Source organism: Otolemur garnettii, unplaced genomic scaffold, assembly GCF_000181295.1.
Source record: "Otolemur garnettii isolate 467f Iridium unplaced genomic scaffold, OtoGar3 scaffold00048, whole genome shotgun sequence".
In the NCBI taxonomy this organism is placed as follows: Eukaryota; Metazoa; Chordata; class Mammalia; order Primates; family Galagidae; genus Otolemur; species Otolemur garnettii.
In genome coordinates, this window is record NW_003852443.1 from 10,413,149 (window position 1) to 10,425,502 (window position 12,354).

At 33.1% G+C, this 12,354-nt stretch overlaps 1 protein-coding gene across 1 annotated transcript in view; it reads left to right on the forward strand.

Annotated features, from left to right (window-relative positions):
- The window catches only part of LNPK (lunapark, ER junction formation factor), a 67,541-nt gene extending 55,502 nt beyond the window's left edge, over nucleotides 1-12,039 (forward strand). The window contains exons 9-12 of the mRNA XM_023514173.1: nucleotides 878-983; nucleotides 2,310-2,380; nucleotides 3,160-3,330; nucleotides 11,039-12,039. Of these exons, the coding sequence (XP_023369941.1) occupies nucleotides 878-983; nucleotides 2,310-2,380; nucleotides 3,160-3,330; nucleotides 11,039-11,277 (587 nt within the window). The 3' untranslated portion in view covers nucleotides 11,278-12,039. The remainder of the gene's footprint in view (nucleotides 1-877; nucleotides 984-2,309; nucleotides 2,381-3,159; nucleotides 3,331-11,038) is intronic.
- The last annotated feature ends 315 nt before the right edge of the window (nucleotides 12,040-12,354 follow it).

Consider the following 12,354-nt stretch of genomic DNA (forward strand, 5'->3'; position numbering starts at 1 on the left):
TGCCTGGCCATTTTTTGGTTGCAGCCATCATTGTTGTTTGGCGGGCCCGGGCTGGGGATTCAAATCCGCCACCTTAGGTGTATGTGGCTGGCGCCTTAGCCGCTTGAGCCACAGGCGCTGAGCCTACACTGTTTATTTTTTTGTGTGGTTTTGCTTTGATCCTCTGATGGTTTTCTCACATGCGGGCACCAGTCAGTATTTTGCTGAATATGATAGTGTTCGTTCTCTGTGCCTTTTCTCCTCTTCCATATTCTTCCCTGTGAACTGGAGCTGCCTGGACCTCCCTAGAGTTACATTTCTATCTCCTTTACTCTGAGAGACTGCCACACTTCACCTGGGTTTACCCTTTTTGTGCAGATGCCTGGAAACACTCTTCTAGGCAATAAGCTGGGGGAAGTTGTAGGACATACTTTGTTTTAAGTCTCTCAGGGAACATTAACCTACATTGCCTGATATCCAGTATTTTTAAAATTACATTTTATGTTATCCAGTGTCTTTAAAACTGTTACTTTGTATGTTTTGCAGTTTTTTATTTGCATTAGGTGGGAAGGTAAATCTGACCTCTGATATCTTATTCTGGTCCAAAATGGAAATCTTCTAATTTTACATAAGCTTTTAAAAGTTGGACATTAACAGAACCAAATATAGTTTCATTTACTAATAGATTGTGTTGGTGGTTTTGATACAGCATGTATTATTGTAGTGCAGGATTTTTAATGAAAACTTAAATGTTCTACAGAGGTTTATAGGAATTAATACTATTTTGTTAGAACTTTTAAGAGTTTTAATAAGCATATGTAGTTCTTGGTAACTGACTTAAATTATATATAATGCATTTTATACATATAAATCTTATATGTATTTATGTATTTAATAGGTCTTCATCCTCCAGGTCCACCTTTAGCAAGACCCATTCTTCCCCGAGAACGAGGTGCTCTGGATAGAATTGTTGAATATTTAGTTGGTGATGGTCCACAGAACAGGTAATGTTTACTAAGGTGGTAGATAAGTGGAAACAAAAAGATTTATCGGCCAGGGTGCATGTGTGTGCATACACTAGATGTTCTACAGTTTTATAGCTTTGCAGAAGAGTACATATTCAATTGTTTTACAGTAGGAATTTGGGCAAAGTAGACCAAATAGAATCCATTTGGAAAAATGTTAACTCTGCTGTAAAATTATTTTTAGAGAAATTGAACTTTAATGAAACTTTTAAACTTAAAGGCACAAAAATAGTGAAAATCTGGTATGTTGTAAGAAATGGAGTTTTATAGGTATTATTATTGGACTTAGTGGTAGTGATTTGTATGCATTTAGCACTTAACAATTATCAAAATGCCTTTCCAATTATTACCTTATTTGATCCTTACAGTAACTTAGGAAAATAGGTATGATATGTGTACAACAATTGACAAAGTCAGTAGGTCACTAAGAAAGTTTTGAGACACACTGTGTTATGGACCCATTATTTCACTTCCAAGACACAGTCAACAGTGTCCTTTCTGATTAACCTGTGTAAGTTTTAAGTTGCTTGACTTATTGCCGTTACTGAGAGGGTTTCATTTGTTTCTGTTCATCTGTAAAGATTTTGTTTCTTGATTTTTGTGTATCTAAAACTTTTGTATGACCCACATATAGACTTTTTAAAAGTTAATAGAATAGTAGAATAGATATTTAACTTTACTTCTTAATATCATTTTACTAAAGAGATAATGTTAATATAATAAATTATGCTATCCAAAATTTGAATAATGTTTAATGGACTCAATATTTGTTGACTACGTACATAAGGAGCAGAAAAAGTATATAAATAGAAAATAAGGAAGATGTTTAAGTATAACTGGGAAAGGTACAGGAATCATGCATAAACTAAATAAAATTAAATATATTATTATTATTACTTCAAGATTTCTCAGAGTCAAGTTTTTATAATACTTACTGTGAATCTCAAAAAAGGTTCCATCTTTTCTAGTCTTGTCTAACTACCCATTTGGGGGATTTTATCCCTAGGAATATACCTTGGTAAATGCCAAAATTCAAGTGTTTTGAATTTTGTTTCTGCTAACTTAGGAAGGGTATATTCATTTAAATAATTTTTAATTCAATATATAAATTATATTTTAAAATGGTTGAAATTTTGCTTTAATATATGAGTTTAGGATTTACTAAGTAACATCAAATCTGTTACAGCATATTTAACTATTTTAAAATATAAATTAGCCATGATGGCTAAAATAATCAAATATTCTCACGTGCTTTGTCTGTATCTGTAACCGGTCTGTTAATTTTTTTTTTTTTTTATGGCTTAGGTATGCCCTTATTTGTCAGCAGTGTTTTTCTCATAATGGCATGGCTTTGAAGGAAGAGTTTGAATACATTGGTAAGAATTATTGGGCAGTTATATTTAAATATTTTACTTTAAATATTTTAGCCATTTCCCATGTAATGTCATTTTGTTTTAGATATTGTCTTTATATTGGTTACACAGAGCACAGCAGGGAAAATAGCTCAGGTTTCTTCCGCATATATTGTATAACCTTTTGGCCAGTAATTTTCCAACCTCACTATGCATCACCTGAAGAGCTTAAAAAATTATGATACCCAGTACCCCTGGAAAGAATCTGCTTTAATTGATCTTGGATGTGGTCCAGGCATCAGCATTTTTTTTTTTAAAGCTCCACAGATGATTCTCATGTGCAGCCATTATTAAAAACTACTATGGTAACTTTATGCTTCTGAAATATGACATGCTACATTTTCTTGGGCAAATGAGCAAGGTTCCAAATTTTAAAGTACTAGGTGACTCAGGTGATTAGAAATGCAATTTCACTAATTCATTTAAATGATTAGTATTGTTTTGCTTTCAACCTGCTAATATAACTTATTACATGGCTAACTTGCTATGTATTTTATTCTGCCTTATCTGCTTTAAATTTAGACTCTTAATTATAATAATAATTAGAAAGCATGCTTTAAAATTAGCTTTGGTTAGAATATCTACCATATTATTATTAAAATAATATGTGAATTTCATAAGAGATAAGTAATTTTTAAAGTGTTCTTTGAATTATCCGCAAAAGTAATATTGTGAGTTATCTGGTTAGTCCTTGAACTTCCTGTGGTTTGTGGTTTTGCTTATTTTAAAAAAATTCTCTACAGCTTTTCGATGTGCCTACTGTTTTTTCTTGAATCCTGCAAGAAAAACCAGACCCCAAGCTCCAAGACTTCCAGAGTTTAGTTTTGAGAAGAGGCAGACAGTGGAAGGCTCAAGTTCAGTTGGTCCCTTGCCATCAGGAAATATGCTTTCATCAGAGAACCAGTTTAGTGAAGGTATGAATATTTAATTAAACAGTTTTGTCTCTTAATAATATGTGCCATTTAAGAATAAAGCATACCACAGTGGTTACAGTGCTGACAGGTTTGATCCTGACCCGGGTCAGCTAAACAACAATGACAACTGCAATAAAAAATAGCCAGATGTTGTGGCAGGCACCTGTAGTCCCAGTTACTTGGGTGGCTGAGGCAAGAGAATTGCTTGAGCCCAAGAGTTTGGAGTTGCTGTGAGTTGTGATGCCATGGCACTCTACCAAGGGTGACATAGTGAGACTCTGTCTCAAAATAAATAAATAAATAAAATAATAAAACATAATGCTTTTAGGTAAAAATGGATTAATTATCAGGTTTTATAGCATGTATTTATCAGCTATTGTTCTGATACTATTGCCTCCTGTGTGATTGGTATGATGTGTTTCAGTTTTAATATGCAAGTTATATTGTGATAAGCATCTAGCACCAGCTAGGTAAACATTGTTTAAGGCAGGAGTCCTCAAACTTTTTAAACAGGGGGCCAGTTCACTGACCCTCAGACCATTGGAGGGCCAGACTGCGGGCCCCGGGACAAGTCAGCTGCTAAGCAGGACAGGCAGCAGTGGCAAAAACACCCGGTGAACTGGATAAATGTCCTAGGTGGGCTGCATGTGGCCTGTGGGCCGTAGTTTGAGGATACCTGGTTTAAGGAATATTCACTTCTAAAAACTGTTGGGAGATTTGATTAGCAATATTTTCATGGGATCATTTTTTTCAATTTATTTGGGTGAAGCAGATTATTAGAATTATGAAAAAACTTTTCAGAGGATAAAATCCTTATAAGATTTGTGATGAACATTGATAAAATAGTTTTATGTCACTTGAATTGGCAGAAATTATCGGAAAACAGGAAACTTTGAAATTGTAACATCATCATTGCCTTTTTTTGTATGACTGTGTTAATAGAACTGGTATTCCATTGAAACAAATGATGTAATGATTTTAGAGAAACAGAATTTATCAGAATTTACTAGGTTTTAGAATTCATCTAATGATTCTGTTTTAGGAATTCTTGAGGAAGTGTCATGAAAAAATGGAAAAGATAAGATGGAAGATTTGACTATTAATTGCCAACTGTTTCTTGCTGCAGTATTAATATCAACTCTTTCTTAATCAGCTCTGAATTATGGATAGTGCTAAAATCATGACATAGTCCATGATAATCTGGTGTCATATCTGGTATGGTAAAAAAAGCATAGTGAAAGTTTAGTTCGGGGAGGTGCCTGTGGCTCTGTTGGTAGGGCGCCAGCCCCATATACCAAGGGTGGTGGGTTCAAGCCAAGCCCCAGCCAAACTGCAACAAAAAAATAGCTGGGAGTTGAGGCAGTCACCTGTAGTTCCAGCTACTCGGGAGGCTGAGGCAAGAGAATCGCCTAAGCCCAGAAGTTGGAGGTTGCTATGAGCTTTGTGACACCATGGCACTCTACCAAGGACAATACAGTGAAACTGTCTCTACAAAAAAAAAAAAAAAGAAAGTTTAGTTTGCACAATTTATTTCCCAGTCAGTATTCATTCTTTTAATTTTTAGGAATTATCATTTATATACATTTGATTTCTCCTTCATAAAGACATTGAATATTTCAGAAATAGCTTTAACTGAAGATATTATATCAGGCAGTGAATTTCAGGTAATCTGAAATTTGGTGTAAGATTTGAGTATTTGGTTTTTTTTTTTAACTTTGAAGCGTGAACCTAAAATATGTGTGTTAAATGGGCTTGGCTTTTGGCTTACTAACAAATATCAAAATGAATTTGAATATAAATAGCTATGACAGAGGCCTGTATTGATTCCAACACTAAATCAATATATTTATCTTCTCCAAGTCTACAACATCAACTTCAATACGGTTTTTTTTTCTTTTGCTTAAGTCATTTTCTGAGCTACATGCTGTCGCATGCAAACCAGCTGCCTTGCCATTGCAACTTCTTGGAACTGAAAATTAAAGAATTTCATACTGAAGATGCCTAAAGGAAATATTGAAGCCCTTTGTATGAGTAATTTTGCTTACTAAGCTAAAGTGAATATATGAAAGCAAATAGTTGGGACAAAAAGAAAAGAAAAGGAAAGAACAGTCAACAAAATTAACATCTTGATAATGAATCCCATGCTTTGTATCTTCTACAAAGAAGATAGTTAGCAAACAACACCCAGCTATACCTTTCCTTCTCATCTAATCTAGGAGGAGCAATACCCCAGATGTCTCATTTTCTGTCTGAAATCTCCGGAATGAAGTCTAACTGGCTCAAATTCAATCCCAATAAGGTAATGTTAATAGGTGAAGACAAAACTCAAGGCAGGATCTGATAACTACATAGTTTTAAAAACTGAAGCAGCCATTCCATTTGGTTAAGATAGTTTCTAGAGTAGTAAATTTCATACTTCTCTTTGGATTCACCAAAGTGGCAATGAGCATCTTTTTCTTCTTTGGCTTTCCAGAAGACTGAAACTGAAATTTTTCTCAAGATTCCTGTCTCAACACTATGACACACAGTTACGGATTTCAAGGTGGACTCCTTTAGTAAATTACTGGAAGTATTTCTGATGAACAGAGGAAGCTGCGATTGTTTTGACCACATGTGGCATACTCTTTTGCTTAAAATGAACTTTTAAGTAAGACCATATCATCTCAATTATCTACTCTGTGCTAACAGCCGATATAATTGGGTTTAGAGTTCTGATTTCTAAATTATTCAATGATGTAGAAACTTGAGGTCTGAAAAAAAACTTTACTGTTTTAATCTATGTATCATTAAAAATATTTAAAATAGTTCCCTGGTAGCAGCAGCAACTGTAGAATTTACTGAATGCTTATTGAATTTACAGATGGAGCCAAAAGGTAACTTTCTTCTAGCTGAACTTTTCTTTCAGTGAACATCAGCAACCATTTATATGAATAAGCTAGAATTAATGGAAGAAACTTTTTTTTAAAAAAAAACCATGATGTAAGACTTGAAATTAAGTTTTGTCTGGATTCTGATATTGGAAGATTTTGCATCTAGGATGGTGGACAAGGCTTTTATGATTTCCGTACCACTCTTTGTAAAAACATATGGAATCTTAGAAAGTGTTTATCAAAGAGGGGTACCTAGAAGAAATTTTTCCCATTAATTGCTCCTTTAGTTCCTTTTCTTTCTGCAATCTCTGGAATGAAATTTTAACTGGCTGAAACTCAGCCAAAATTTGAGGCAAGGTCTGATAACTCCATCGTGTTAAAATCTGAAGCAACCATTTTTTTCTATAACTTTGTATCCAGATGCTTTGGTAATAGATTATTAGTGGAACACAAATTAAGGATATGGCTTGTCTTTTTACCTAAGAACATACTAGATGTGTTATGCTAAGAAATGAACTGCTTTCAGGTTCCTCGGTTTGTTTTATGATTAAAGTACAATAATACTTGATTCTCTGCTAAGTTACGTAGTTTGTCAGTTTTCCTTTTTTAAAACAAAATGTACTTTCTAAAATACCTGGTATATAACATTCTTTTTGTCGTATGTAATAACCATTAGAGTACTTGATTGCTACATTGTTAGTATACATGTACTTAGTGCAGTGATTTTTTGGCTATTATATTTAAAAAATGTTAGTATTGTGTTTTCATTGTTCAGTTGTGTTTGTCTAAGTCTTGTATAAGTATTTTAGTATAAAATAGTTTTTATCCAACTGGAAGTAACTTTCTAATAATAAAACTCATGGCATCTAATCAATACCATCATAATAGGAAGTAAAAGTTATGTTAGTTGAAATTTATCTTGATAATCTATTTTCTGTCCCTCCTTTCTTTTACACAAAATACTGTTACTATTAGGTATAGAACTAGGGAAAATTCTATTATTTAAATTTTAAATTTTAGTATTTTTGTTATGATGGTCTAGGAAATCAAGCTATTTGATAATGTAAAATTTGTTGAATTCCATGTATGTGCCACATCTGAAAAGCTTATACTTTTAAATAAATAACATTATATTTAATGTACAGCCTACTCAAGAAGTAAACTTGCTTGTAGGATGTTTTTGCATGTTTGTTTTAGATAGAGATCTTTTGGCTTTCTGACTCCCTTTTCTAAAACATCTTCACCTAAATAGTTGGATCATTGCTTAATAATGAAACTCGTAACTTGTCTAGTTGATTTGTTCACCATTGTAAATAATGAAATGGTATCCTGTGTATAGAATACTAGCTATTGTCTCAGGGGTGGTTATAATTTAATTGAATTTTATTCACCGAGTCATTGGATTGAATTGGGATGAAATTCATGCCTTTGTTTTGTAATAAGTTGTCACTTTTCTTTGAGGCAGGAAAATCTTGTAGAAATTGCCTTATTTAAAATTTGTGCATTCAAAGACAAGTTGCCAATTATAGTTTAATAAAGCTCCTTTGAGTAAATTTATAGTCTACATGTCTAGTAAGCAGTGAGATGTTAGCAAGGCAAAATTTTGATGTGTTAGCAAGGCACATATTATATGGTTATTAAAAATATATAGTTATTTTTCTAGACTATTATTTACTTAATTTTTTTTTATAAAATTCTTTTCTTAAGAGCTAGAATAAAAACCCAAAGGTAAGATGGTGATATTCTTACATGTTTTTGCATGTGTGTGGTTTATAAGGTAAAGCAGTGGTATTCATTCTATAATTGCACTCAGTTTCATGAGTTTGAGTTTTCTGAGTTGAGGCTTCACCCAGACAACTAAAGGCCATGGGAGGAAAAACTTCTCTCAAGAATATTGGGGTAGGGGTGGGGCATGTGGCAGGAGTAGGAAAAAAATAAATTCCATGGCTCGTTTTTGTTTTACTACATTGTGGTATATTGTTCTCTTGGCATTATAGATGCCAACATTGATTTTAAGATTTTCTTTAAAGATGGAATTAGATCATTCAGGTAATTGTTCATATTTTAGTCTTAAACTGGGCAATACAGGGAAGAACAGGCCTGTTTAATTTGAGTGAACACAAAGCCTAGTTTCTTCTGTAATATCTCATCCTCAAATAGTAACATCTTCCTAAATGTATTTTATGCTGCCAAACTATTTTAAGCAGCAACTTCACCAAAAAAATGTACTATTTCTGTTAGAATAGGCAAATGATACTCTCCCATAGAATAAAATAAATACTTTTAGAATACATTAATCTTATGAAGCTCCGAGGTTTAGTTATTAAATTGACATGTAATTCTCTGTTTATCTTTTACACTTGGTTATTTAGATCTTACTTGATGACTTCTCTCAAAATGACATTGGCATCCAAACATCAAGTACCTATCTTATTTGACTAGCTGAGGTCTTCATTATAGGCGTCGTGTCACATAGTTTTTGTTTTTTGTACTGCTACTGCTATTAAAATTGCTTTTCTATAAGTTAATCCGGGGGGAAAATAGTCATTAATAGACTATTTGATTATTTTCAAACCCCACTGAATATTTCACCAAATTTTTAGTCTCCCATATATTCTCTGAAATATTGTACAATATTTACTAGATAACTTTGTGTACTTTGTTTTCTAATTATGATAGTACATGGTATTTCTTTGAATTGTTAAATTACAGCTATTTAAAAATTCCAGTATTATAGTTCACTTTTTTGTATTAATTGCTTCTTTAGACCCCAGAATTTTTAAATTAAATTGGCTTTAGTAGTAAAGGATCTATTTTTGAAAATAGTAACATGATAAAGCTTTAATATGATAAGCCCTGGACTTTGATACTTATCCTGTTTCTGTACAGTATTGAGGCAGTCAGTATGTGGGCTTCTGTTCAGTTAAACATGTTTATTTTTGAGTTGAATTCTGGATTCTGAGCTTTTTGTTTTTCTATTTTGTGTGGCTTGGTTCAGTAAGCTTCAGAAGGCTTAGTTAACTATCACAAATTATAAAATCCTTGCCAAGTAAATATTGCTGTATGGCCAGAGAGTTGTGGAAAACCATGACTCTTGAAATTCTACCCTGGATAAATTCTGTGAGGGTAGAATTACAAATGGTTGGTGACTCCTGAAGTTTTCCATGGAAGAACTTGCTTGCTCTTGTAGCAGAAATGATTTGTGCATGTTCATAGTTTTATTTGCCCTTTCTGCTCCGGAACATTCAAATAACAAAACTTGAGTGACGTACTGCTTTTCTACCTTGGATTTTTATAAGATTCCAAGTTGTGCAGCAATGCCATTTTAAGTTCCTTATTAAGATACAAATAGGGTTTTTTATGAAATTTGGCACAAAAATGAGTATAAATATTCCTCACTATTTGTAGTTCTATGAAATTTTCATAGAAACCTCATTAAATTGGATGTCCCTAAGTGTGGAATTTGGGCCATTCTACATATGAAAAGAAGAAAGGTGGTTATAATTAATCCTGTAAGCTAGAGTCCAAAGTATCCATTTAAGGAAATAATTCTCTTTATATAGTTTTAAAGTCTTGACATAGAGTGTGTGAGTTATAGATAATTTGTATTTATTAAAGCTGGTGAAGCCAACACATAATTTCTTTACAAAGCTGTTAATTAATTTTACTAATTTATGTAGCAAAACTCTGGCCAGTATTGCACAAGGAGCTTAACTAGAACTTTTTACTAAGTAGGCTGGCTTTCCCTCTAGATCAGTGGTTCTCAGCCTTCCTAATGCTGCAGCCCTTTAATACAATTCCCATGGGTTGTGACCCACAGGTTGAGAACCGCTGCTCTAGATTTTTTGAATTAGTAACATTTGTAATATAAAGGACCTTTTATGAGAGTAGGAAAATCTGCTTTTTTGCGTAGATGGCATGGGTTAGCCATATTTTTCTTGGAAAGAATACTAATTGCTGTTTATTACAAAAACAAAACAAAGAAATACCTGAAAGCTAGATTTTTGTCTTTGACTTGGAAATTGGGTGGAAATTTGTCTGTTTTTGCCATTCCCTTCCCCATTATGTTCTTTAAATTTAAAAGAATTAAGGATAGTTTATTTAATGAAGTTGTTACTACATTATTACCAAGGGATTTGAATTTAATAAAAGAGAGTATAAAGGGAATCAATTTTCAGATAGTGCCAAGAACCTTGCTTAACTTCTTCTATGAAGATGGGGGGAAATGACCCTTCCCTTTCTTTCCATAGTTTGCTAGATATGTATCATATTCTAATCCAGATGTTAAATACACAAAACTTGCCTTACAGAGAGATGAGGGGAGACTTAATGCTTTTGTAAAAGGTAGATTCTGACTCCCCCAGGTCTTGGGTAATGGAGATGTACATCAGTATGAGAGACCACCGTCTATGTGTGCACACACAAAAGTATATATTTACACATTGCTCACAGGGTGTCCAGGACACAAGGGAAGCAGCTCCTTTAGAAAACATAAGCTGGGAGTTAATGCATTCGGTTTTTATGTTGGACTGTTTTATAGCAAATAATTCTATTAGGAGTTTGACTTTTCATCATTCAACTCTTTCAAATGTGTTTTTAGGAGCTATTTTATATAAAGTATAGCACATTAGATAAACCTATGTTTTTACTCCAATTTTTTCCTTCATATCAACTTATAAATGGTATGTTATAAGGAATTAGGTACTTATTTTTAAAAATTTTAAGGATAATGTTAGTCAATGCTGTTTTGCAATCTGTGTATGTTTATCTTTTACTTGCATTATTTAGCAGTCTTATTATTTAAGTATTCTTAAACTCTTGAATCTTTATCTTTTTAGAATCTTTAGAAGAACAAGATGTTCTTGACAATGATACAGAGCAGACAGATGACAAAACATCAGCCACAGAGCAGACAAATGAAGTGATTGAAAAAGCATCTGGCTCAGAGGAACCAGAAGAGAAACAAGAAGAGACTGAGAATGAGGAAACCTCAATGAATGAAGCCAAATCAACAGTTTCCAGAGATGACTCTATTCCTAATCCTGAACTAAGTGGAGAATCTTTGATGGCAAAGTAGTAAATGCTTCCATGTGCCTTCAACTGGATATTTATAGTCTTGTTGATGTCAGTTATTCAGTTATTGCTTTTTATGCGGTACACTTCCCCCCCCCCGCCCCCCCGCCTTGGGCCCTCTAAGGATATGCTTGGTATCATTTGAATTCAAGTTTCCTAGCTATTTGAACATGTTAAAGTTTTATCTACTGGGTATTAAAATTAAAAGCAAGTGGTATCAGTGAAGTAAGATCCTTTTGAATGTGCAAAGACTCACACTATTTAGACAGCTTTTAGATATTTTTTGTCTATTCTAAATATGAACAAACATGACTTTCTTGTTTTCTATATGTATAACATGTAAATACTCATTTTGACATAGGAAGAACTTTGGTTAGGAATCAGTTCTCTAATAGTGTTTGTTTTAAGGAATGAAACAATTAAGATTTTGAATACTTCATTATTAAAATTGGATAGAATTTTAACTCTTAAGATATTTGCTGGGGGGGGGGAAATGTCTATTTAGGTGTTTACATTAAACTAAGTGGTATGAAAGTTGTAACTGCAACTACATAGGCATTGGTATGAATTCTCAATAAGAATGCAATTTAACAGTCAAGTGCAGTATTCCTTTTTGATATCTTTTATTTTGCAGCTGGGCCAAAGGCACATGATGTATATAATTAGTTTATGTTTACATAGTAAAATATAGGAAATATCTCTGCACTAGACTGTACTTGAATTCTGAGCATTATTTATACTTGTAAAATGATGATATATAAGTGAATTTTGTGCTTTTGTGTGTATTTTGTTAAGGAAAATAAAGATAATCTGGCAGCAGTTTCTTTTTGTTAAATATCTAGTCTTCTTCAAACAGTATCTTGGTGGATTACTTGGCTACCTGATAAATCATAGTAAAAAGAACTCACAATACAATAAATCTGTAGATTCTGCTAAGAGCAAATTATAATGCTTTATCAGACTTGTTGCCTCTCATGTCCTGAGAAATAGTGACATATGGAGGTTCCTATCAGAGGTTAGGTTTTTTGATTCAGGAACATCTTAGGTCAATTTGTAATTTTTAACTTTCAGAAACAAAGGA